The sequence below is a fragment of the Lytechinus variegatus genome, chromosome 1 (genome assembly GCF_018143015.1).
Source record: "Lytechinus variegatus isolate NC3 chromosome 1, Lvar_3.0, whole genome shotgun sequence".
Lineage (NCBI taxonomy): Eukaryota > Metazoa > Echinodermata > Echinoidea > Temnopleuroida > Toxopneustidae > Lytechinus > Lytechinus variegatus.
In genome coordinates this window covers 35,268,195-35,295,839 of record NC_054740.1, presented here as the reverse complement: position 1 = coordinate 35,295,839, position 27,645 = coordinate 35,268,195, and the positions used below count along the sequence as shown (strand labels likewise).

At 33.4% G+C, this 27,645-nt stretch overlaps 1 protein-coding gene across 1 annotated transcript; it reads right to left on the bottom strand.

Annotated features, from left to right (window-relative positions):
- On the bottom strand, positions 1 to 27,253 carry LOC121412645 (minichromosome maintenance domain-containing protein 2-like). Its single transcript, XM_041605425.1, has 22 exons — positions 27,107 to 27,253; positions 18,815 to 18,981; positions 18,252 to 18,315; positions 17,639 to 17,697; positions 17,272 to 17,375; positions 14,814 to 14,915; positions 13,843 to 13,947; positions 13,031 to 13,098; positions 11,729 to 11,818; positions 10,692 to 10,789; positions 10,322 to 10,339; positions 10,028 to 10,094; positions 8,993 to 9,129; positions 7,745 to 7,904; positions 6,458 to 6,547; positions 5,733 to 5,881; positions 4,871 to 4,902; positions 4,074 to 4,224; positions 3,160 to 3,302; positions 2,443 to 2,552; positions 2,034 to 2,107; positions 1 to 1,554 (listed from the first exon to the last, which is right to left on the bottom strand). The coding sequence occupies exons 2-22, from the start codon at positions 18,941 to 18,943 to the stop codon at positions 1,462 to 1,464; spliced, it is 2,043 nt and encodes a 680-aa protein (XP_041461359.1). The 5' UTR covers positions 18,944 to 18,981; positions 27,107 to 27,253; the 3' UTR covers positions 1 to 1,461.
- Positions 27,254 to 27,645: the final 392 nt, after the last annotated feature.

The following is a 27,645-nucleotide window of genomic DNA, read 5'->3' as shown; positions in this document are numbered from 1 at the left end:
GGGCCTGCTGGTAGAATGCTTTTCGGAACTGAAGTGGCTACCCTGGGTAAATATGCCGTTATTATTATTATAAAGTGAACCTGGAGACAAATGGATGTCAAATGTTAAAAAAAGGGTTCTTATTTCATATAAATGCCCTCCATCTAAAAATCATGTTATTTTGCATGAATCTTGGTAACATTGTCCATTACATAGAGTTTGCAATGAAAAAAAAATGTGCATCAAAGGTGCAAGATATTCTGGGTGGACTATAGTAAGAATTTTCCATGGGGAATAGTTTGGTCACTGATTTGGGATTTGCATAGGGTCATAACTACCTCAGTCTTGGACCACAATAAAAAAGAACTATGCTTAATACATACACATTTACATATATCTCAAAGGCAATGAAAGGCAATAATCGCAATACAAAATATGGCAAGTTAAGCTGATTATATTATAAAGAAGGCAAAAATAGCTTTTTAAACCAGAAAAAAAAAATATGTGACTATAACCAATGCACCTGGCATGCTTGTCCATTTGTAATAAATAGAAAACATTATATAGAAAGCACTCTTCTGAACAGAAAAAAGGCTGTAAAAATGTAATACATGTACTACAATGTCTTATTCATTTGGAGATTTTACACTAATGTCTACTATATACACTCAAGCATTGTATCTTTCCCACTAGTTTCTTTTTAATGATAAATCTCTTATGAATAAATAAATGAGTATATATTATTATATAAAACTCTAATAAATATATGCATATTTGTCAACAAAAATAATTAGAAAGCTTTACTGCTTAGCGTACACTTCTTCAGGTTCAACCTTGCATAAAAACATCCAGATTAAAAATACAATCATATATTGATGAAACTATTCAAATATATATCTTTAAAAATAAATTCAAAATGAACATTCCTTTTAAAACTCTAATATGGAATATTTACAAACAAAACTTAATAAATATATAATCTGTCAATGAAAAAAGGTAAATACACTTTCAATTTCCATATCAAACATTCAAATTTCTTTCAAGAAGAGCATGAAAAATCAATGTGTTGCATAAAAGAACATTTTGGAACAAATTTGATGTATAAATGCTCGTGTGTAATCATAGGATCATTAATATTAACACAAATATTACTTTTATCTGTAATCAAATGCATTTATACAACTATTTGTACAATGTTGACTTAAATAAATCTTATACAGACAAATATCAAACAAACCAAAAAATAAAGATTTTAATGATATATATAATTATATCCTGCATCAGAATTTGATGATTTCTATTAAGACAGTCAAGTTTATAGTGACCTGGTTTCATTAAACAAGTTTCCAAAAATATGTTTAATAGAAGGCTACTGTAATCCTGGCATTCCATTTGATGAGATCAAGATTGATCACTAGGAAAAAGGGTCCATCTACAATTGTCTAAATTCCTTTCCTGTATGTTCTAATCCCATGTGATAAGTTAATCTTCTGGAGAATGAATACTGAAGTTGGGATCGTGGTTTGCACAGAATCTTCGCAACTGCTCCTGAAACTGCTGCATACGAAGGTCATTCTGAAGAAAAAACAATTTGACAGAAGAAACTTTTTAATTATAGATAGTCATACCACTTTGGCTTTTGCTCGGAATTAAAAAATCTGTACTGAGGATGATACTACAGATACATTGCAATGCAAACATCTTACACATTTCCATTTCAAAGGTGAGAAATAAGCCATTAATACAAAATTACCAATAGTGTTGCTTAAAGGTCATATTTCATATTTCTATTTACTTAGATGCCCAGGAGTTAAATGAAATTTGTATTTAATTATGAATTTGAACATCAGCAGCAAAAACAGATTTAACCCTAACAATAACAGACGCATCAGCCAGTGACAACAGAATCATCAACAAAATCAACAGCAACATTATCAATAATGAAAGTAACATCAACAAAAACAAAAGCCGCAACATTATCAATAACAACAGCAGAATCATTAATAAAAATGGAGGACAGTTACATTGCATAACAAGAGCTGAATGATTCTTACCTCTGAGCCTAGATAGTTACTAATGTTGCTGTCCCTGAAATGTGGGCAGGGGTGTACATTTAGGGTTGAGTAACCTGAAATCAATACAATAATTCAATTAATAATCTTTAATAACCCCACATAAAATGTGTATTATAATCAGAGTTGACCATAACCATATAGATATTGACCTGTGCATTTTTTTTCTTGATAATACAGGAATTTATATCTTTTTCATCCACATTCTCATTTTTTTTTATAACTAATTTCTCTTGAAGGGAAGGAATATTTTCCCCAAAGTTACATCTTGTGTGTGCTTACCCACACACAAAAAACCCGTAAACCCCGCAAAACATGAAAAAGGTGCCAACAACACTTCAGAATATGTTTGAAAAGTAATCATTGCAATGGTTGTAGAGAGTAGACTTACCAAATCTAGCAGTGATTGACTCCTCATAAAGCATAATGGCTAGTGTAGCATCATTCTCTGTTACATCTTTACGGAGGCACAGCTTAGCATGGGCAGCTGCCATACTTGTTCTGATTTACAGAAGAGAAAATGTGACGGAATGATGTTTCATTGCTTAATTCCTGTGAATATATAGTCACTCAACTGTACACAACCATGATAAGATTTGTTTGAAGCATTGATGAAAATGCAAAATTACAAAACCTGAACATTATATTCACTAAATCTATGACTCTGATACAGGGATGTGAGAGTTCAGTTGTTATTTAATAAAAGTTAACTTCATCTGAATATTTTTAGCTTGTTTGAAGCTTTTTGTGAGTTTCCTCTGTACAAAACTATAGGAACTACTTTTAATACTGGTCTTTTTTATTTTTGATCACTAATAGCCCCGAGAGCTACCAAGATAATAGGAAAAGTAATAAGCAAATTTAAAAGTAAGTGATCATTGCTTACTCCAATCTATCAACAGCTAAATCCATAATTCACATGAGCTTGTTCAAGATATCACATTATTTCCAAGTTCATATCAATACAATTTTGCACAATCAGGTATACAAAATTGAACATTGCTCTAGTATTTCTCCAAATAGGAATTCAACAATTATGATCATTAGCCCATTACGTACAATGTACATAGAACACTTGTTCAATTACAGATAGTCAAAATAAACTTACAGGGTCTTGAGAGCAGCAGGGGGGAATGGTGTACCCCTCACACCAGATGATCGCACCCTTCTACTCCCCACAAAGTATCCCTTTATAAGCTGCTGGGCGGCTTTGGTCAGTTCTGCAGGCTGCTGGCTTGCAAGGGTAATGAACTAGAGGAGACGAAATTATTTTTAAATTCAAATCATGTGGTTATGATACACACAATGCACACAAAATAGGAACAATCTCGTAAATCAAAATAATCCTAGTGATCTTGCTTCCAAAAGGCTCTAAATAAACTATTGATGAAAAAAAATTTATTGATGGTAATTGTTGAGGTTATTTAAAAAAAAACAATGACCTTACTTTTGACAACACTTATCACAAATTGCATCTTTTTATATTGTACTTTTCCCTGAACAAAAGCTACAAATACAGCAGACAGTACATGAAATTGCTTTCTACAAAAGTAAAAAAAAAAAACAATGGTTGTACCGAGCCGTTTCAAAGTCATCATGATTCATTGAATTATGCAGAGCAGGTGGACAATACAAAATCATCCTAGTACAAATACAAAAAGCCATCTTCATTTGAAACAACTTGATGCTACATTCAAACACAAAAATTCATCTGAGTGTGAGTGAGGAGCGTTGTGGCCCAGTGGATAAGTCTTCTGACTTTGAAACAGAGGGTCATGGGTTCAAATCCCAGCCATGACGTAATTTCCTTCAGCAAGAAATTCATCCACATTGTGCTGCACTCGACCCAAGTGAGGTGAATGGGTACCCGGCAGGATTAATTCCTTGAATGCATGAGCGCTGAAAGGCAGCTCGAGCTATAGCCGGGGTAATAATAATAACAACGCGCCTCGGAATAGAATATTTCTGGATAGATGGCGCTATATAAATGCCTATTATCATTATTATTAGTGTAGGGTTTACCTGTCTAAAGTCTTGATTTGAAATGACTTGATGTGGTTGATCCTGTGTGGCATTCATAGCACCAATCAAAGCTTGATGGATCAGACTTGCTTCCTTGAATTCATCCCATGTCTGTTCATTGTTATCACACATCACTACCATACTGAACCCTCTGTAAAAAAATACATCGAAAGATTTACAGTGACATACAGGGCAAGAACTATCTGAGTCTTGTATCTGATCAATAAACATACTGAAGCCTCTGCAAAAAGTTCACTTAAAAAATAAAAGTAGCAAATGGGTACTGATTAATTAGCTTCTTGCATGCTCATTGTTATCACAAATTAATACCATGTTCAACTCTTAAAAAAACATTTCATTGAAAGAAAAAATTAAAAGAAAGTAACGGGTGTAAAATAATTTAAGTCTTGTCTGTGTATTGTTATCATACATTACTACTATGCTGAATCCTCTGCAGGGAGTTTTGGAAAAAATAACTGAAATTAAGGAAAATATACAGGTAAATTTAATCAGTTTCTTGTACACCCATTGTTATTACACATTTCATACCATACTAAGCCTCTATGGAAGTTGATTGGAAAAAATAAATAAATGAAAATAAGAGAGAGAAGAGGCAAACTAATTTTTATTGTTGTCACACCAAATTAATACCATGCTAAAGCCTTTGCATATAATTAATTGAAAGAAAAATAATAAGCAAAAAAGTAGTTTTATGTAAATGTTTAACATTTTTTCCAGATATGTAATTTCAACAAATTTTTTGTCAGAAGAGTTGAATAGGAAGCAGCAGAACTTACTCTGGAATCTTTTTGGAATTATCATCAATATCCTGAAAAAAAAAATCAACAATCAATCAATTAAATATTTCAAATATGACCATCTTCATAACAAAAACAAGTCTGAATTTAGAGAAAAAAAATATAACAAACTTAAGATATATAGAATGAAAAGACATATTTTCTTCCAAAAAAAAATAGAACCTTTCCTTGACCATAATAGTAAAAATATGAAGCTGTAATAAAGACAAATCCCATTGTGGATAAATAAGTGAAAACCCAATATCACTCCATTTTATTTATATATATATTTTTTTTAAAGATGAACAAGTTTGTTTACCTGTTAAATTACAGCAACATTAATACTTTTAGAACAAAGGATGTACCAATAAACTAGATGATTATTAAGCATAATGACAAGTACATAAGATTCAAGACTGTTATAAAAGTACTGTATTTCATCCACCAAGGGAATTATTGACAGGCAAATTGCATAGATTCCCACAAAAAATTGCATAATTTCTAATAGCTTGGTATAAAATAAGGGTCTATTTCTCCAACTCATCACAAATCTAATTTGGCCACCTCACAGAAACATGTCTCATAATTTGTGTTTCTATGGTATGTCAGCAAACTTGTCCCTCTGACAGTTTCATGAAACCAGCCCACATCTATTCACTAGCCTATAGTATTTGAAATAAAATAATAGGTTTCATAGAATGCACCTACTGTGTACTCTAATGCCCCCAATAAATAGCATATCATTAGCTGATCTGCGGCTTAGCTGCCATAAAGGCGTTAAGACATTCACGGATTAAATCCAACATTGTACCCATTTATCTCACCTGGGTTAAGTACAGCACAAAATGGATAAATTTCTTACCTGTGCCACAAACAGATCTGCTTTCATCTTTCTTACATCAGGACTAGCATATGCCCACAAAGTTGATTGAAGAGGTAAGGTATGTATCTGTAGAGGACCAGCATCTACAGTACGTGGGACAGTCAATGTTATCACCCTATTGTCCGTTGCTGGAGTATAGCAGAGAATAATGTACTTCGTAAGCTGATTGCTTTTTGCAATGGTTACATTTTTTTTTATAATTTCATGACTAATTAAATGACTTTTTGTCATTTCATGACACATACACACACATACAAGATTAATTTTTGTTAAAAATATAAAAATGTGAATTTTGTCTTGAATTAAATGAGTGAAATTTTGGGTGACCGAAACATAAATCAATAATATATATGTGCAACATTGGTTATTAATCAATTCATGATCTTAAACCATATGACACTATAAAAGTTTCTTTGTATGATTCAATACACCATTGTATTGGGTTTGATAGCTCAATGATATGAAAATAGATATTAAAGGTCATGTCAGACCCAACAACAGGATGATTTCGATAGAAAAAATTATATTCTGGAAAATTGAATAGAATACTAAAATGCCATCTAATTTTGATGAAATTTTCATTATGCTTTGGGTATCATTTACTTATTTGAATGAAAAATCTAAAAGATTACTATTATGTGAAATATAAGCCCAGATACATAATAAAAAAGAAATAATTTGTCTTCTGATATTAAGAGGTTTACCTGCCCTCAGTTTTTCCTTTGCATCTTTCTTCCATGTATCCAAGCAACCTAGTAAACACACTCCATGGTGTGCAAGTACTACAGAGCCAGCTAGACATGCACAAAAATATAATAAATTTGTATCAAAATTCTAGTTTGTTACATGTATGTGTTCAGTATAATTCACCTAGCATACAGTTACATGTATGTGTTACATGTATATGACCAGTATAATTCACAAATCACAAAATTGTATCATACTGGTTTCACTTACATGTAACTTTCATTTTAAAGTTACTTTTTATTTTGATCTATTTCTTTCAATAAATCATAATCAATTTGTTCCGATTGTGTTAGAACACACCAGTGCAGAGGTTACAAATTAGAAAAAAAAATCATTTTGGAAACAGTATATATATTACAAAATGTCTCAGTTATATGATTCATTATATCTCAAATATTTCAGGAATATAATCAGGCACGTATCCAGCATCAGATCCTACATAGCATTTCATGGGTCCCAATTGTCTGGGGACAACAGTGACTCTATCATGCTCGTGCATAAGCCCATACATTTCATTATCATAGTTGGTGCTGGATACGCTAGTGATAATATTGCATTATATGTTCATAAATGAAAAAAAAAACACTTAATATCTGTCTCTCTCATGTGTTTACCTGCTCTTGAATACAAAAATATGAACCAAAGTTTATTATGTTAGAGCAAAGATCTAAAATTCTACAACTATATTTCTAATAATTAATCTGTAATGAAGAAAATTATTAGTACTTTCCAATTGAAATTTTTCTAAAAGTATAGCAAACATATTAGCATATATGGTGTTTTACAATGAGTGAATATGTAAAAAAGCACTTAAGAAAACTAATGACAATAAAGTGTTACATGAAGTATAGATAGGAATCAATATCTGAATGATTATCTGAATGAATATCTGAATGTCTCTCTCATGTGTTTACCTGGTCTTGAATACAAAAATATGAACCAAAGTTTATTATGTTAGAGCAAATATCTAAAAATCTACAATTATATTTCTAATAATTAATCTGTAATGTAGAAAATCATAAATACTTTCCAATTGAAATTTTTCTAAAAGTATAGCAAACATATTAGCATATATGGTGTTTTACAATGAGTAAATATGTAAAAAGCACTTAAGAAAACTAATGAAAATAAAGTGTTACATGAAGTATAGATAGGAATCAATATCTGAATGATTAGATAGTCCAGTTGTTTTTCAAGTTATGTTTAATTCATGAACAGTTACAAGAATCATCTTCCAGTCCTACCTTCAATGATGCATGTACCAGTCTGTGGATCCTTTTGAATATGACCAAATATGGGCGTGGATGAAGCATGTGTTACCTGCTGATTAACTAACGATGCTGCATGCATCATTAGTCTATGTAGTATATGGGTATCCTTGCCGACAGCTAGTACATCTAGGATCTGATAGAGAATGACAGGTAATGGACAATTATTTACAAAAAATGGTGTTTATTTTTCAAGTTTACAATGTTGTTCATTTTACTGATTAATCAATGAATTTGATGCTTGTTGTACATTAATTTGTTGATTAATCAATCAATTCATTCATTCATTCTACTGTGCTAAAACTGATGCTGAATGCTACAGCCTGCCAAAGTTATTTAATGTTTCAAGTTGATGATATGAATCAGTTTCTGTTTGTTTATTTATTCAAATACAGTATAGATATAAAACATACATATATGAATAAACCAACAGGTATAACACACATAAATACATCATTTAAAACAAACCAAAATATTATTTACTGTATAAGAATACTGAAATGACTAAATAATAAAATATAAATATATAGTTAAAAACCGTATGGGGTATAACTGAGAGATCATCTTGATGTCTCTAATACCCCTTTCATAAACCAAATTATGCGGATAATAGCAGCATAATTTGGTCGTAAAATTGGAGGACCAGAGTTATCCGCATTATGTCAATGCTGCTATTATCCGCATACCGGTAATAGCAGCATCGGGACCAGATTTTGACTTTATGAACGCATTTCAAAAGTAATGCGGATAATTGCCATGGTGCGGTCACAAGGTCACCCTTTTGCAACGCAACCCCATCGGAGGGGGCATGTGAAGTTGCCGTGACAATTATCTGCCTTTTTCAGGTCGGGCACTCGTAAAAAAATAGTGCGGATTATTTTCAGAGTTTGTGAATGCAATTTTTATTGAATTGTCCGCATTACTCTCAGGCGGATAATTGGAGGATGGGTTTATGAAAGGGGTATAATATGATTGAAGCTTAAATAATCATGCAAATTCTTAATATCAGCATGATAATTTGTTACTTCTCAAGGCACTCATAAATCCCCAATGATAATGGCTATGAAATTCATTCTTGAATAATAAAAAAAAAGAATAGCTAGTAAACTCCACCCCCCCTTCCAACACTACAACATACACAAAAATATCACTCTTCTTAGGTAAAAACCTTCACTGATAGTAGAATGACTTAGTAACAAGCAAATATGAATAAAAATATCTCACCTTTTCACATTGTGTTGTCTGCATGAGGCTTAGCAGAAGGTGGAGTTTGAGTTTGTGAAAGGTTCCATGTGGTGCTATGTCAGGAGCAAACAAGTATGCCATGCTTGAACTGAAACTCCATGGAGATGATACACGATCTGTAAAGGTAAATGTGGGTAAAATATCAAATTGCTCATAAATCAACAATCAGGTTCATCCATCCTTTCTGAAAAAATTTTGCATAAACTAATTGTGAATGATGGTCCGTGTCGACAATAAAATTTCTCTGTATGTATTTGAGTTATACACACGTTCCATTCATAAACTGGAAGAAACTGGGCATAAAGTATACCCCCACACATGACAAGGAGTAATTTATTTCAACACAGGAAGGCGAACCGGGAAGGATTGTTATTTATTATACAACTCCCAAGAATTTTCTGTAATGTGATTGGTTCAAATCGGATCACATGATATGCAGCGAAGTGCACTATTGCATCCAAATGGCACTATCCTGCACTCTCATGTCAGAGTGCAGGATATAGTGCGAGTTCTGGAATTATCTAGAATTTAGATCAAATATAACATTTGGGGCAACTCAGTATTAAACATGGGTGAGGGGGGGTTGTATAAAACAAACAATACACGCATTCTTATGCATAGAGGACCTAAATAATGAACTCTGTGCTCGACTTGCCAAATAGATATACTGCACTCGGTCCTGCTGACCTCGGTGCGGTATATCCATTGGCTCTTCTCACACATCGTTCATTATTTGGCTCTGCATGCATGCACTTACGTGCATTATTTGTATACTATCTATCATTCAAAAGTTTTCATAACATCTAGACAGACATGTCAGAAATTCAGAAAAATGCGATACAAATGAAAATATAACCAATTAATGCATGCCCAATCATAATACATTCACATTATATGAAGGTAAAATAATGAGAATTGTTAAAATCATTACTTCATATTGCATGGTCAATGAGAAAATTTATCAAATGAATATTCATAGAGCCGAGTTTCAATAGAATAGAAGCACATACACACCTGTATAGAGTTGATTGATAATCTCTGGGATATTCTTTGGCATCAGTGCGTTGGCTGGCTCTTCAATCTATCAACAAATATATGACGATATCATTGTTTGCATACAGGGTTCAATATTACGCTAATCATAATTTAATCAATGATACTGTAGAACTAAATTAAAATTGTTGATATAGACCCATCCTATCTTATCATACACCCTTTTCATAATAACTTGGTGCTTAAATTTGATATAATGAAATCAACTTTGTTCTATAACCAACATCAGAAATTTAGAAGACAAAGCTCACTTACCAGCAATATGTTGTTTGCCTGTCAATGAAACACAGAGTGAAGAAAGAGACAAAGGAAAAATATGACTTTCACAATGTATTAACAAACAGCTAAACAAGTCATTTCACAACAGAAATTGTTATCAACAATGACTTTATCATTTGATTTACCATGCACAAAATGGCTATCAGCAGGCTTATCTTCGTCTTCAGCTTTGCATAATAATTCATACTTTTTTTTTACACACTACAATTCATGCATATTTTTCCATTTTTAATTTGTAATATATGTTTTATTTCAATCATTTATTTCATTTTTTATTCATTATTTTTTTGTGGGGGGAGGGGGGAGAGGTGGTCCTCAAATATATATTTGTGCGAGTTACACCCACCTCAAATGCAAGTGACATCTTTGAACCAGAGTTTTCTATTGTAGGTATTCCAACCACATTGAAACACCCACCAAGGAAGACTGAGGGAATCAGGTCATCTAAAAGGTCAAAGGTCACAAAAAGATAAGACTAACAATGAAAAATTCATGGCACAATCATAGAATAGGACAAAAATCAATTAGCCCACACCTTAATGAGAAAATGCCAACAACTTTGTGACAAATAAAGTTGGATCTATATATTGTTCACACTCAGTCTATGCTGTTCACGCATTTTCTTTATTTTCATAGTTGTTATTTCTTTGTGTGAGTAAATAGTATTCTACTTAATTCTTCTGACAGTAAAATGAATCAAATACGAAGCTTAGAGTTCTATTTGGGATAAAGTAGAAGCTAGTGAAATTATCTTTCCAATGTCATTTTACAAATACTTTTCCAAGTGTTATTTTCTTGTGAGTATCAGACCAAATTTCACAAACAGGCAGAAAGCAAACACGTGAATTTAAATATTCCATCTCACTGAAAAATGAAAATCTTTTTTTTAGTCTCTGACATCTACACAGGTCCATTAGACTTTTTGGCTATGACAAGGCAAATTTCAAAACCTCCTCAATAGAATGCACTGATCTTAAAGGTTTGAGCAAAGGAAGGAGGTGCTTCATGTGCATAATAAATATCTCTAAAATTAGTTACTGAACCTGTTATGTGTATTAGTCAATCCCATAGACTTAACACATGTACCACTGGGATCCCATGGTAAATAGCTGGAATTCACAAAGAATAAATTAGTTGGGGGTACAAAACCATGGACTATGCAGATTCTGTGTATATTATTGTGCATACTTCAGCATGAACTGGGAAAGGTCCAATAATGAATGCATGCTTTTGCCAAAGGGTGCTAAATCCATGCCTGGATGAATTGCGATCATACATGAAATCTCTATCTTATAGTCCATGGTTTTGTTCCCCTCATAGTTTAAACATCTTTTGTGAAATGGGGTTTATGGGTAACTTTAACTATAAAATATCATATCTCACCTCTGATGTACACTGTTATAGACTGATGATACTGTGGACATGAAGCTTCATAAAATGCATCTTTGCACACCATCTTAACAATGAGCCGTTCTAAAGTAAAACATAAATAATAATAAAAGATACTACTAAAGGGAAATCCAGCCCAACCACCTTTCAGGAGTACCAAAGCGATGATGTCATATTTATATATTTCTTTTAACATTTCATTGCATTTTATCTCATTTATCAGAGAAGCATGATAAAATATCAACAAACCCGATTTGGTAGAACTCTGTTCAATGAGGCTCATAAGACCACATGGGTACATAATTAGCCCCAGTGACTTCAACGTATGATTAGCCTGAATCTAAACAATTAGATATGATATATGGGTGAAATGCGAAAGCTGTTGTTTTTATGATGTTACACTTCAGTACTCTCTTACAGTGAATTCATGAGAAATTGCAACAATGGCAATGCATGAATAAATATTAAAAGCAGAAATCATTGGCTTCCTGCGATGAGATCATTATTACAATAACATACAGGAAGTCAGGAAGGCATAAGGTTGAGGTCTTGGAAAGCTAATAACACACAATGTATGCACAGCATTTCTAAGCTAACATAGTCATTATAGCAACCATGCATTCAATTGATTATTTCCTGTATGGATATAAACACAGCTTGAACCATCCCTTGACAAAGCTTTCTATCTAAATCAGTGGGTGATGAAGCTCTCTTTTATCAATCCCATCCACATGATAGTTTGAGGTTTATGATTTCAAGAGGCTACAGTTGTTAACCTGAGCCCCGTCTTCAAAAGATTTGTGATTGATCTGATCAATCATAACTATGGAAGGCCAGCAACACCAACATCTAAAATGCATATGTATGTTTAAATGTTTTCTAGATACGATGCATATACATTCATCATTGTCTTACTATTCAGCTGTGCTCCTCTTTTCTTTTTTTTTTACAAAATTATGCAAACTTTCCTGTAGGAAAAAAATGAACATGATTGATTCCCATATAGTTGAAGTCAATTGGATCAATCATAACCCTTTGTCAAACAGGACCTTGATGTGTTTTTTTTTCCGGATACTTGCCAATTATGTAAATGAGCTCTCAATAGAATGAGGTCAACCAAACTCCAATAAAAACTGCTGGTATTTATGTAGCTAAGTTTTAGCTTCTATATTGTTATTCGAACAAAATCAGCATTAATTGTCCATCATTCCTTATTATAAATGAATTACAGCATTAGCTTTCCCCAGATCTAATTTAAGATACATGTAGATATGATAATTCCTTAGCGAGCCATACCTCCAATGATTCTACCATTCACATCTTCAACAAGGAGAGTACCACAATAGAAGCAATGGAAATCATTCCTGCAATAAAATGACACAGTTTGATAACTTTAATTAAATATCCTTATATAACTATGCACTATGCATATCTCGTTTTTAATTTATTGTAAATAATGGTAAGGAACACAAGAAAACACATGCACAAAGAAAATGTAAAATTCTCTCATCAACTTCACAGAAATGCATAATTATGTTCCTGGTATAACAATCAAAGTATCTAGCCTTATTCTTCACATTCTACCGTTGAATATTTTTTAATCTGATATAAATTCATCCTGAAAATGTAATTTTGATCAGTTCAAGGGCTTTCATTAACGTTTTTTTTCATTCCACTAATATTGCAGTGAATAGCTGATATCCAGGAGCAATTACGTTGCAACATCATAATGGTTGAATATGCATGTCTGAAATTGTAATTACTTAATCTAAGGGGAAATAACAATCAATATGCATGTCTGAAATTGTAATTAATTAATTTAAGGGGAAAAAACAATCAATATGCATGTCTGAAATTGTAATTAATTCATTCAAGGGGAAATAACAATCAATATCCTTATGAAACTCTCTGAACTCCTTTAATTCTCCCTTTCATTATTATGCACTACTGATTAAAATGAAGAAATATTCAATACATCATTGGAACAATACATCATTGGAACAAAAATATTTTGATTTCACAGGTACAAAAGGTGGAAGAAAACTCATGATGACTTTTCACTCTAAATGTATGAAGATGTAATGATATGAAAGGGTTGATAGCATTACCTAACAGTCTGTGTCTCTTTGGCTCCTGCAGTGTGCAACCTAACATATGTGTTTTCATCTGATCCATAGCATTCAGAAATTGGACATCTATATTTGGCACATCGACTGTCAAAAACAAAACAAATATCAAGTTAACTTGCATGTTTTTGCAATGAAGGAAAAAAAAACAAGTAGATACCGTAAGAACCCTATATGACATGCTTATTTAAATAAAGTATCTCATTATACGCATTCTGATAATATAAATACATCTAGACTGCATTTCTGTCATCTAAAAGGAAAGGATTTTACATAAATAGCAGCATGCAAAGATATTTTGTTTAGTTGGCTGCCATCCTATCAGATAAGGCTAATTTTTTTGTGTTAAGATAAGTCACAATTCTTGCATGGAGACGATTTTTCAAACATTCTTTTCTATTTTGAACTTCCAAATACAGCAGGAAGCGTTACTAGTAGATTTTATCATCAAGTTAAAAACAGAAAAAAATCAGAATGCCACTGCTAATTGTCTTTATTGAGGGAAAATTTCTATTTTTTAAATTTTCAATTCCCTAAATTTCTTCTGGGGCCCATCTTACAAAGGGTTGCAATTAATCTGATCAATCGCAACTATGGATAGCCAGCAACGTCAACATCTATTCTGCATGTTTGTTCAAAATATTTTCCAGTTATGATTGTATATTCATGCAATGATTGTTTTCTTAAAAATTCACTGTGCTTCTCTTTGTTTACAAAGGTTATTGTGCAAATTTCCTGTAGAAAAAATTATGACACTAATGGATTTCCATAGAGTTAAGATGGTATTGGATCAATTGTAACTCTTTGTTGTAAGATGGAGCCCAGATCTACACATTGGCATTTATCTTCTTCATTTGAATAAGAAAATATCTTTGACGTGAGTTATACACTTAACATGTATCATACAAATGTATACTTTATGTGAAAGTAATATACAATAAGCAAACACTTACGTATATTTGAAAGGAGAAGTCATACTACACACCACGCCTACAAACTGGTAAAAGCGGGATGCAAACTTGGATGCAAAGTAATCTCTTGGTCGCAATATGAAGCTACATTTTTTAATAGGAAAGTTCAATACCACTTATAAAATTTGCTGAGCATAAAATGATACACAATATTTTTTCACCTTCCGATAAATATCAATCATATCATTACTAGAACCATAACAGCTTTCTAAAAATATCCATAGTTGATTTTAATTTCAAGGGCAGAGGTACTGGAAACACTGAAGATGAGTATTAAATAAGAATGAATGAAAAGAGTGATCAAGGCTTAAACAAATAAAAAAAAATGTTCCTATCAATACATGGAATTGCAAGCTACATTCAGAAATAAATGACATCAAATCCCTTTGAATTCATTCATTAATCACACGTGTCATGAGTTACCAAGAAAAAAAAGCCTTATTAACTCTTTGCCCGCCATGGACAGAATCACTCCTGTGCCACATAATTTTCAAAGGGGTTTTGCATGGACTGTGCTAATTCAGCTCATGATAGCTTTTAATTGATTACACAGTACAATGCGATGCACACATCCCTATTTTTGTATGTGTGTATGAACAAGAGACTTAATGCACTCTGTGTGTAGTGTGAATAAAATGTGACTTGAGTTGGAACTTGGCAGTCTGCTGTATGCGACTCTAGTCGAACAAAGCGGGCATAGAGTTTTATTTGTTTCAAGTCTAAAAGTAATGCTTATAAAGTACCAATGTGTACATAATACTCAATGTATATTCTCATGGATTAATCAATACATCCCATTAGCCTGATCTGATCAGTGCAGTTATGCATCTGGGAATTTGATAACTAGTGATTTAGAGTTATACTTAAAGGACAAATCCGCTCCAACAAAAAGTTGATTTGAATAAAAAGAGAAAAATTCAACAAGCATAACACTGAAAATTTCATAACAAGTGGAATGCCTCTGGCCGTCTCACCTGCATCACGCGGTTCAATATAGCAGCAGTGCTGACTTTGAATACTACTCTAACTCGCACAAGATGTTCAGTGATACATGGTTACTCTTATGTCCACTTTTTATGAACTAGACCAATAAACTTACAGAGATATGATGGTTATTCACCAAAAAACCCCAACATGGCCAAAGTTCATTGACCTTACATGACCTTTGACCATGATCATGTGACCTGAAACTCAAACAGGATATTCAGTGATACTTGATTACTCTTATGTACAAGTTTCATGAATCAGATCCATAAACTTTCAAAGTTATGATGGTAATTCAACAGATACACCCAATTCGGCCAAAGTTCATTGACCTTTGACCTTGGTCATGTGACCTGAAACGTGCACAGGATGTTCAGTGATGCTTGATTACTATTATGTCCAAGTTTCATGAATCAGATCCATAAACTTTCAAAGTTATGATGGGAATTCAACAGATATCCCCAATTCGGCCAAAGTTCATTGACCCTAAATGACCTTTGACCTTGGTCATGTGACGTGAAACTCATGCAGGATGTTCAGTGATACTTGATTAACCTTATGTCTAAGTTTCATGAACTAGGTCCATATATTTTCTAAGTTATGATGACATTTCAAAAACTTAACCACAGGTTAAGATTTCGATGTTGATTCCTCCAACATGGTCTAAGTTCATTGACCCTAAATGACCTTTGACCTTGGTCATGTGACATGAAACTCTAATAGGATGTTCAGTAATACTTGATTAACCTTATGGCCAAGTTTCATGAACTAGGTCCATATACTTTCTAAGTTATGATGTCATTTCAAAAACTTAACCTCAGGTTAAGATTTGATGTTGACGCCGCCGCCGCCGCCGCCGTCGGAAAAGCGGCGCCTATAGTCTCACTTTGCTTCGCAGGTGAGACAAAAATCGGATGTAAAATAAGAAAGTTATGACATTTTAAAGTTTCACTTAATTTCACAAAACAGTTATATGCACATCCTGGCTGGTATGCAAATGAGGAGACTGACATCATCCACTCACTATTTCTTTTGTATTTTATTATACGAAATATAAAATATTCTAATTTCTCCTCATTGTCAACTGATATAACGATTAATTCCTTCCTGAACATGTGGAATTAGCATTGTTTAATACTACATGGTTCAGTCAAGTTGGTCCTTATTGTCATATCTATAAAAAATGAAATATTGTATAATTCAAACAATAAAAAACAAAAGAAATAGTGAGTGATGGGCATCATCAACCGAGTCACCTAGTTGTCCATATCACTGTTTTGTGAAAAATAAGCAAAACTTTAAAATGTCATAACTTTCTTATTTTACATCCGATTTTGATGAAATTTTCAGCACTATGCTAGTTTGATTTTCTCTATTTATTCAAGTCAGCATTTTTCTGGGGTGGACTTGACCTTTAATTCTTTATCAAACACCCCCTCATGTGAATGCAACTTACCTAGGGAGTGTAGGTAGGCCTTTGAGCATGAGATTACAGTGGATTTGAGTTGGTTTGATGCTCTTTGGAATGACTCCAAGTGTGTGTGATGTGGTAAAACATACCTGATATATGGGGGGGGGGGGACATGTATAAACATGAACATACCATTGATACGTTCAACTGATAACTCAGCATAATCTTACTACAGATTTAAAGGGAACTTCAGCCTGTTCTAGGTAGGGTGCAAACATTCTTTTCTACATTTAAGTCTTTTAATATCTAATGAAGATTCAGAAAACAAAATCAATGTACCAGTATTTTGCAGTGACTGGGTTCAGTTTACAAACAATACAGTTCTATAACACTCTTTTGATAATGTACTCACTTCCTGAAATAATGTGTATGCATCTGATGGCTTGCAAGTAACCATGTTTGCGAGTTCCGCTATTAAACGAAAGAGGAAAAAACATGATATGCTTTTAATGAACAGAGAAAAATAAAAACATATTTAGAATATTTTTACTTTTTTTTTTCAAATGTGTTAATGAATGTATAATTATTGGAGCAAATGTGAAGAAGTTCGTAGCTGCAAAGAAAAGGCACTTTAGCAAATACTCAATGGATTTGAATGGATTTTTCTTTAACTCTCCCATTTCAACTTTACCAATGATTGGAAATGATGTGAAATCATATTACATGTATCACTATGGAAAATAAAACCAAAGGTTTTTTTTTTTCAAATGCTTCATAAACACTGTACCTAAAATTAAGCTTCGGACTCTAAGAGTTGAAGATGCAGATGAAGGTGTTTACTTCATATAGACTATGGGAGAAGACATAAGGTGCTGATATCTCATTTAAAAGTAATGGAAACGATATCAATACCGTACTATACTGGTCAGAATCAATCGAAGTATCATTTTGAAAATTTAATAATTAATCGGCAATGTCCATTACATCAACAAAATTTGAAACCTCACATTTAAATCAATGCTTACCATCAATCTGGCATAATTCTTGGATATCAATGTTGATAAGGAAGCTGTAAATCTGGACTTGTTTCTGTTGAAATAAGAAAAAAAAACTGAATGACAACAGAATTAATCTGAATTAATTGCACTGTTTACTGTTTAATATACTTTTTTGTTCATCTAAATTTAATTATGAAATATGAATAAAATTCTTGAGGTTTGTTCCTTACACAGTACTGACAGGAGCAAGGTAATGCAGCATTTTCTCTTTACATGGATATGTTAACGAATGTGCATGAACATGGCATTACCATTGATATACATGTATATATCTTAAATACTTTTTAGATCAGCAAGTAGCTTATGTGGAAATACAGTGTATTAAACAATCCCCATTAGGGGCCCCATTTCATAAAGCACCTAAAATGACAGTAACTTTGCCATTATGATAAATACCATGGGAACAGGGCTTAGCAGCCAATCAAAATCAATGTTACCATTGCACATTTATCATAATCGTATGTCTTTATGAAATGGGGTCCTTGGTTAGATTTTACACAGGTAGATTTTGAACGAAATAGTTTCCTTACTTCATTGCTCTGCTGTATTTCAATACACTTCTTCTTAATTGAAGCTAGCTGACCAGTTTTATCAAGGTAATACAATGCACTCTCCTTCAGGTTTAGTTTATCTTGCTGGATTCTTGCTGCAGCTAACATCAAGACAAAGTTCTTTCCAGCCTCTGCCGATCAACAACCTGCATTTCCAATTTAATGCAAGACAGAATCGATTAAATTATAGTATGCATCAGAGATATAAAATTGGAACATTGTACATATGTATGTCTATCATTAAGAAAATGCTGAAAAACCATGTGTTACGCATGAAAGCAGCTTCATTGAAAAGGCTTCAAATTAATGATGGTAATTTCCATGGTAACCAGGCTTAGCATCTAATAATCATCAAAGGTTTCCATGGTAGTTACCATGATCATAAGTCTTCAGGAATCAGGGCCTTGTAACGTAAGCTGGAAGATATCATGAAGAGATAAGTTGACTTGTATAAACCTCCATAGCACCAAAACAAAAAAAATCAACTTGAGAACAATGCTGTTGGGAATTGTGATGGGGGGTTCATGTATATCATACAGTATCAAGCAGATCAAACAAATCAAAATAATGAAATTGCACATTTCTGAAAAATGCAGTTAAACCCTATCAAATCCCATAGAAGTTATCTATGCAAGGAATACAAATAGTATACATCAAAGACATTTGAGAAGAATACACGATCTCTTTAGAAGTCACATTGACTAAAAGATAAACAAAACAACATGTACTTGTATGTGCAGAGGAACAATACTTTACCAAATCTCTCTCAGATACAGTCATCCACTCTCACACCACCACTATATCCAAATACTCTGAGTGTTATCATGAACTCAAAGCTCATTCTTGCCAGTATGTAGGTCAAAGGTCTTTATGTAAAGGATGAACTGTCATCATCATGTGCTGAAGTTTACATCCATGTAAACATGTTATGTATGAGTCACTTACACTGTAAGAGAGATAGTCTGCACATCACAGACTCAGTTTGTAATAGGTCCATGGTTTTGCTATCAAAAGTGAAACATAATTCAAATGGACAATGAATTACATGTATGCCTGTATGGACATTAAGTTCATTAAAAATTGTTAATACCCACTAAAGTTTTTATTTTATATGACCAGTTTCTGGCTATCTTGCTGTTGGATTTAGCTAGGACTCAAGGACAAACCAGAAAACTCTGATTTGTTCAAGGTACCGGTATCCTGAAAAAGAATTGTTCAAGGTACTGTTATCCTGAAAAGGAGTAAAGATTATCTGCTTCTCATATGATATGCTTCATTTCAAAATGGGCTGGCAAACCTTGCTCTCTTTTATAAAATTTCAAATTTCAGGGTAGGAAAGAACTTATGGATCTATATAAAATGATACACATTTGTCTTTCACATTAGAATTTGCATGAGAGATCGCTTAACCGAGTATCCACTCTACATAGGCCTATATCCAATAATACAAAAAAGTGTTTAAAGTGTTTATACATGTAGTTCACATTTTCCTACTTCCTAGTTGTTCATTTGTCTAATTACATGTAGTTTCATATATTTGTACTGTTCATAATGACACTTACATTACAATCAATTCCGTTCCTCCTTTTATTTCCAATTGGTAAAATTGCAGTAATAATTGTCATCAAAATGCTAGTGACATGTAGGCTTATTGTAGTTTAAACCAGAAAATCTAAAGAACTTGAGATCTACATGTATAATAAATATTCAGAAGAGACTGATAAGAATTGCTATCTGTAAACTATGAGAAAGGCATGTCTGATCAAGGGGGTAATACATGTTCAACCTCCTTGATCAATAACACTAATAATAGCATCCTGTCACTAGACAGACTCTGCAGACAAGCAATGAAAGTGATTCATACTGTTGCTTTGGGTTGAAATGTCTTAATATGGCCAAGGTTACATAAAGGTCATATTAAGGTCACTTCCCTGACTGTATGCTGATTCTGAGTCATGCAGATACTCTCATTTTAAATCATCATGCAAATATGACTGATCATTCATTCATGCTCATTTTCATTATGCAGGTTTTGTTCTAATATGGACAACCCCTCCAAAGTGATGCACCGATACCTAAAATGTAGGCTACATGTAAATATTGTGACAGTGACTTATTTCTACATCCAGTACATGTATCTATCCAGGTTAGGAAATCAATTTTACTTTCATTACATCAAACCCTCGTTGCGGATTCGCCGCACCAGCTCATGGCTTTGCTACGGTACCCGATAACAAAATCCTTAATGGTAAATAAATAAAGAGGCTTTACTAGGAGGTAATAATAATTTGTGAACAAATTTTCAGCATTACTCCTGCGTGTTTAAGATCGCATGCTCGATCTTTAATGAAAATCATAAGTCAGAAAAAATTGGAACCAGTGGGATTTGAACCTGTCATCTACTGCTTGCCAGGCAGCGACTCAACCACCAGGCTATTCTGGTTCACGGCTATTAAAGTCACGATGAACTGGAATACGAATACCCTCTATCCTCTTCTTTCTGACTCATTTGCTGTGGACAATAGATAGTAAATAAATAAAAAGGCTTTAATAGGAGGTAATAATTTGTAAACAAATTTTTTGGCATTACTCATTTAAGATCGCATGCTCGATCTTTAATGAAAATCATTAAATACGCAGCATGCCAGTTCAAGCAAACTCGCTCGCCATCGCATGCAGTCATTTTTATTTCTCTTTGATAGTTTCCTTATTTTGGGGCCAAAACTGATAACGGAAAAAATTGGATTTCAAAATACAATATGCCTTTGAAAACTTAATTAAATATCAAATAAAATAATTTGTTGTTTTTTCGGAACCATTGAGGTCAAGAAACAAATGTTAAGATACTTAAATAACTGGCCTGGGGTGATTTAGGTTTTCAGGGATTTGCCTTATCCAACAATGGAATCGCCTCATGTTAGGGGCTGTTTTTTTCCACATTGAGACAATTAATAATGATAGGCATTTATATCGTGCCATCTATCTAGAAGTAATCAATCCTGAGGCACATTGTCATTATTATTATTATTATCCCCGCATTAGCTTGAGCTGCCTTCCAGCGCCAAGTGCATTCATTAATTTTGCCAGGTACATGTAGCCATTCACCTCACCTGGGTTGAGTGCAGCACAATGTGGATAAATTTCTTGCTGAAGGAAACATGCAATAGCTGGAATTCAAACCCAAGTCCCTCTGATTGAAAGACGAGAGTCGTAACCACTAAACGACAACGCCCCCACAATTGCTGAAACTTAAGGACCATCTGATCTCTCAATTCAAAGACTACTTTTTGTGCAATTATGTTGTAAATGCATTTCTCATTATTCTGCAGTATGTAGAAAATTGAACTTCTAAACTCTATTGAATATTGTTTGAGGCAGATAATTGGGAAATTTTGAAAAGATGGTCGATTTGGGAGTCATGAGGGCAAGTCACCAGTCGCCCTTATGTATTTCCTGCCCACCCACCTAACATTAGGTGCTGCAGTTGCACGAGCGACAGTGCGAACGAATCAGGTGGGGGTAGGTAATTGCATTGCAGTGAATGGCGAGTGCATATCGTTAACACGCAAATCGATTATGGCTTCATTCCGATCAACACTTCGGTCGAGTGCTTGAGTGGTATTCGGAATAGCGCAAGAAAATCGAATCAGTGTCTTCCTTTTATTCTGGGTATTCAGACACATTGGGATTCATTCGTTGTTTACTTTTTATTATGATTTTAGCTCTGTTAATTATGAAAGTTTAATTGTTTTTTCGAAAATAATTTTGTCGAATTTGTGCGAAATAAGTATAAAGAACTAAAGTAACTACAAGTAAAATTCAAGAATTTTGTTTCATAAGAGATGTTTTGTTTAAATGTGTCTAAATATCTATAGAATACAGTTTTGTTCATGGAAGCCATATTTTTAAATGGCACAGAAACTTGGATTCACATTGAAATATTACAGTATGTACATGTACCATAAACAAGTTTTATCATTGGAATTATTTTTTTAAGCTCACTGGTACTTTTGGAACATTTAGATCTATTGCTGTAATGGTCTGCGAATTGAGCATTTAATTCAAATGTGATCAATGATTCAAAGCTAGTGCAAGATAAAACACAAGCAATAATAACAATTATTATGACACTATAATTTTGCTCTTGAAATTATTCATGTTGCTTAATATGGAATAAGTATGAATGATGGATGCATGCATGGTGTCGTGCTGCAAATTGAAATGAATGATGGTGGTGATCATAATAATAATGATAATAATGATGATAATAATATATGAATTATTATTATTATGTTGATGACTATTAAAGTAGACAAAGTAGACTGATTGATTATTGAATATTATTATAATTTTAACAAATCATAAATAGAAAGCATTGTGAAGATTACTGTGATTACACATTACAAAATTTCTTTTATTCCTATTTCAATATATAACTATAATTATTCTAGCAATTATTACTGAATTCAAATTTATAAGTCAAGCAATTTGTCCCTTCCATGATATCAGTTGATCAAGAAACAGTCATGATAGAAATTATTACATCAATGGTGCCATTATTATTATTATCATTCATTGATAATTATTGTAATTAACATAAACATCAATACCAACATGAATCACAGTTGTTACTTTGTATTGATAAAAAATAATGATACTGAAATACTGATAGAAATTATATCAATCATGCTAGAAAAATATTGTGGTTATAAATTATTATTTATTAATCAATTATTGTAATTAACATCAATATCACAGTTGTTACTTTGTGTAAAAAAAAATACTTAACTATGTCTACTGATAAAAATTATACGTCAATCATGTTGTTATTATGGTTATCAATATTAATATCAATATAAACATGAATCACAGTTGTTACTCTGTGTTGATCGAAACAATGATACTGAATTACTGATAGAAATTATGTCAATCATGCTATTAATATTATTGTTTTTGTATTATTATCAATTAATTAATGATTAATTATTTTAATTAATCTCAATATAAACATCACAGTTGTTACTTTGTGTTGATCAAAAACAATGATACTGAATTACTGTAAGAACAGCTTGTCAATCATGTTATTGTTATTACTGTTTATTAATTAATCACATATTATTTGAAAACAGATTTTCGTCATTACTCCTACGTGTTTAAGATCGCATACTCGATCTTTAATGAAAATCATAAGTCAGAAAAAATTGAAACCAGTGGGATTCAAACCTGCTTATCTACTGCTTTCCGGGCAGCGACTTAGCCACCAGGCTATTCTGGTTCACGGCAAAATCACGATGAACTGGAATTCAAATTTCTGACTTATGATTCTCATTAAAGATCGAGCATGCGATCTTAAACACCTAGGAGTAATGCCAAAAATTGGTTTTCAAATTATAATTTCCTCCTATCAAAAGCCTCTTTATTTATAATCACATACATGTATTAATTATTGTATTGTAATTATTGCATTTTGCTACTTTTTAAGAAGTTATATGGAATTTCAAAAAGAGTTACATATGCACCCCCACCCAAAATGACAAAAGAATTTTGAGACTTCTGGTTTGTTCACTTCTTATTTCTCTATCAATTTTTTTTCATGTTTGATAATATTCATGAATTATGCAAACAAAATATCACTTTAAAAAACACAATATTGCTCACCCGTTTCGTATTTTCAGCATCAAAAGAACTTTTCGAACTTTAAATCATGCTCAAAAAGAAAGAAAATTGCTGTTTCATCTAATAACACCCGGAAGTCAAATCTCGCAAAACTCGATATTTTCAAGATGGCGACTTTTTGAGGGATATCCGAGTGACAATATCATCTCTGTAAAATGGATTATCAATATGATAATCCATTTTACAGAGACGATTATATGGAACTCAAAGAATTGTCAAACAAAGTATCAGTCTAACTTACACGATGTACAGTAGAGGTGCACGGCCAATATGGGAGACAATCTCAAAAGAACAAAAGAAACAATACCAACAAAAGCATGATTTTTTTTATACCCAAAATTTTGTCCCATTGAGCCTGAGGTCAGAAGCCCATTTGTTTTGTGTGTGGATGATAACAAAAGTATCAGTCTAACTTACACGATGTACAGTAGAGGTGCACGGCCAATATGGGAGACAATCTCAAAAGAACAAAAGAAACAATACCAACAAAAGCATGATTTTTTTATACCCAAAATTTTGTCCCATTGAGCCTGAGGTCAGAAGCCCATTTGTTTTGTGTGTGGATGACAACAAAAATCCTTATAAAAACAAAACAAAAGACGGTGAATTTTTAACATAGACGGTGAAAAGGGGTAATTTTTCATGAGGAATCTGCTTATCACATATTTATTTTCCGCCAAGATAATCCTTTTGCAGCAAATGTAAACAAAGAAAATTGGTCTCCCGAACTGGAGACTGTCTCTGAAATTGGTTACCCTAATTCTTTATGAAAGTCTCTGACTGATGAAGATAATCTCTCTCATGGGAGACAGTCTCCTGAGTTGATCTTTGCCTCTTTCTTGGCACCGTCACCGTGCGCCTCTACTCTACTGCCTGTACTGGCTTTTTAAGTTTTAATTTTGTAGAGCATAATATTCTTTCCTGTGCAGGTCATTTTTATTCTTAAGAAGTTTGAGTGTTTGTACAAATTATGTTTTTGATACCGCCAATTTAACACGGCAACAGATAGGAGAATTTATAAAATAGGTGTATTATTTCAAGCATCGAAATTGGCCAATACGCGTCACATGAGATTCAACTTTTTTTGTGCACATGCACGGCAGTGCAAAAGGTGCGTGACGAAAATTGACATTGCACGCTCAAGGAAACCAGTGCGGTAGAAATCCTGGAAGAAATACTGTAGAGTGTAGTCTGTTACCCGGTACTGTAACTTTTTAATTTGTTTCTGTGTTGCTATTTTATAAAACAGATAACGTTAATGAACTTGCTCTGTTGTTCATAAAAGTAAATGCAGAGAAAGAAAGAGCTCTCAGTTTCTTCAGATGGTGCTCACTGGGCACTCGCCGGAAGCGGCTTGTGCAGCCACAGTGGCAGTGCGGCACCTACATGTATCTAAACTTGTCTTAAGAAACCTTGTGTGCTCTGCATTTCCACTAACGCACTCGGCTGCATGCATTATTTGTATAATGTTAAAGTCGTACCGGGCCGGCTGTGCTGCTGTGAGCTGAGCTACATGTATGGTAGGGGGTCCTAAAGCTGCGCACCACTCATCGCGCGCGCATGCAGTTTTCAATGGCAAATGCGCACTCTGTGTGTGGAACTGTGACTGCAGAGTGATGAACAATTCCTATTAAATTTTTCTACAGTCAGAGGCTGCAGTAAATCTCTAATTCTAAATGCAGAGAAAACCAACAACTGTTAGGAAGTTTGGAGTTATATTCGCTTTAATTTCATTTTATCCTATAATAATTTGAATATATTTTAGAAATTGAGGCACAGGAAATACTATTTTTTTGCATGATAAATCGAGTGCGTAGCTTTAGGACCCCTTCTACATCGGGCGGCGAAATCAAGAGGTGTTCGATAAACACGACGGGATTTTCGTATAGGCCTAGTGAGTTTTGTGATATTTTCTACTTGGTTAATGATCTTTAGAATGTTTGCCACAAATTAGTGAAATATAATTTGTTGAAATATTAAAATTGGGACAGTTTTTATTGTTTGAAAACAAAGTGCGTAGCTTTAGGTCCCCCCATCATACCTTCTGGGCTGCGGCCCGTGAAGTGACTAGACCTACTCCTCACTCGTACGGCACGGTACCGGTACTCCTCAGACTCTCACTCTGGCAATGCCAATGGCACATCTCTCCCTTACTGCGGCAGCCCGAACACGTACTGCTCATCAGTGACTTTGTTGTTTTCCCAACTTTTCCCATAGAAAACACACGTTCGGTAATAATACGATACCTTTTCAAGTGACCAAAATATTTCACTTGCGAAGAGGGGTCCGATTGGAAGCTGATGTCGTAAAAATAAAAAACAATTTCGGCAAAATTTCTGCATGTTTATATTTTGTAGGTATTTGTGTATTTATGGTGAAAGTTTGGTGAATTTTATTGGAATAATGTGTTTGATATGATCAAATTCATGAAAAGTGTTCGGTAATAATACGATCCACTACCATACTGAAGACGTGTCGGGGTCCCCGGGGCAAATCTCTCCCGAGCCCGGCCCGGCCCAAGGCTAGCATGTCCCCATGTCTGAGTTGAACATCTACGGTACACTCAGATTACACACTTAACATTATCATAGATACCTTAAAATGTTGCTAGCTAAGATGATGTCGGTGTCGAAATTCGGTATAGGCCAAGTCTAAAGTCGAAAAATATGATGTCTTTTTTACTAGCAGTAGTCGAGCAGACGGCCTCCCCTCTTTCGTCGCGTCGTGTTATCGGTAACGAATACGATACCGGTATACGGTATATATACTGAATAAAAAATATAGAAGACTATATAGTACGGAGGGTATTTTCAAGATTGTCAATTTGACAAGAGGACAATTTACAACGATAATTTAGCAAGGGGTAAAATTACATGCACAAATACATTTAAAATACTTGATTAAAAAAGAAGTTCTCCCCGACAAAAAGTTTATTGCAAAAAGACTAGAATAATATAGGTTTTCCCGTCCAATTTCGTCAAAATTTGAACCGATTTAATGATGTAATAGTTCAATTTGCAACTAATTCGAATGACCTATGAGATAAACATTTAAATACCCAAATACTTTATTTGATTTAATCATATTGGCACGCGATTTCATGGTTATTTCATTTAAACAAGTATAAAGATCAA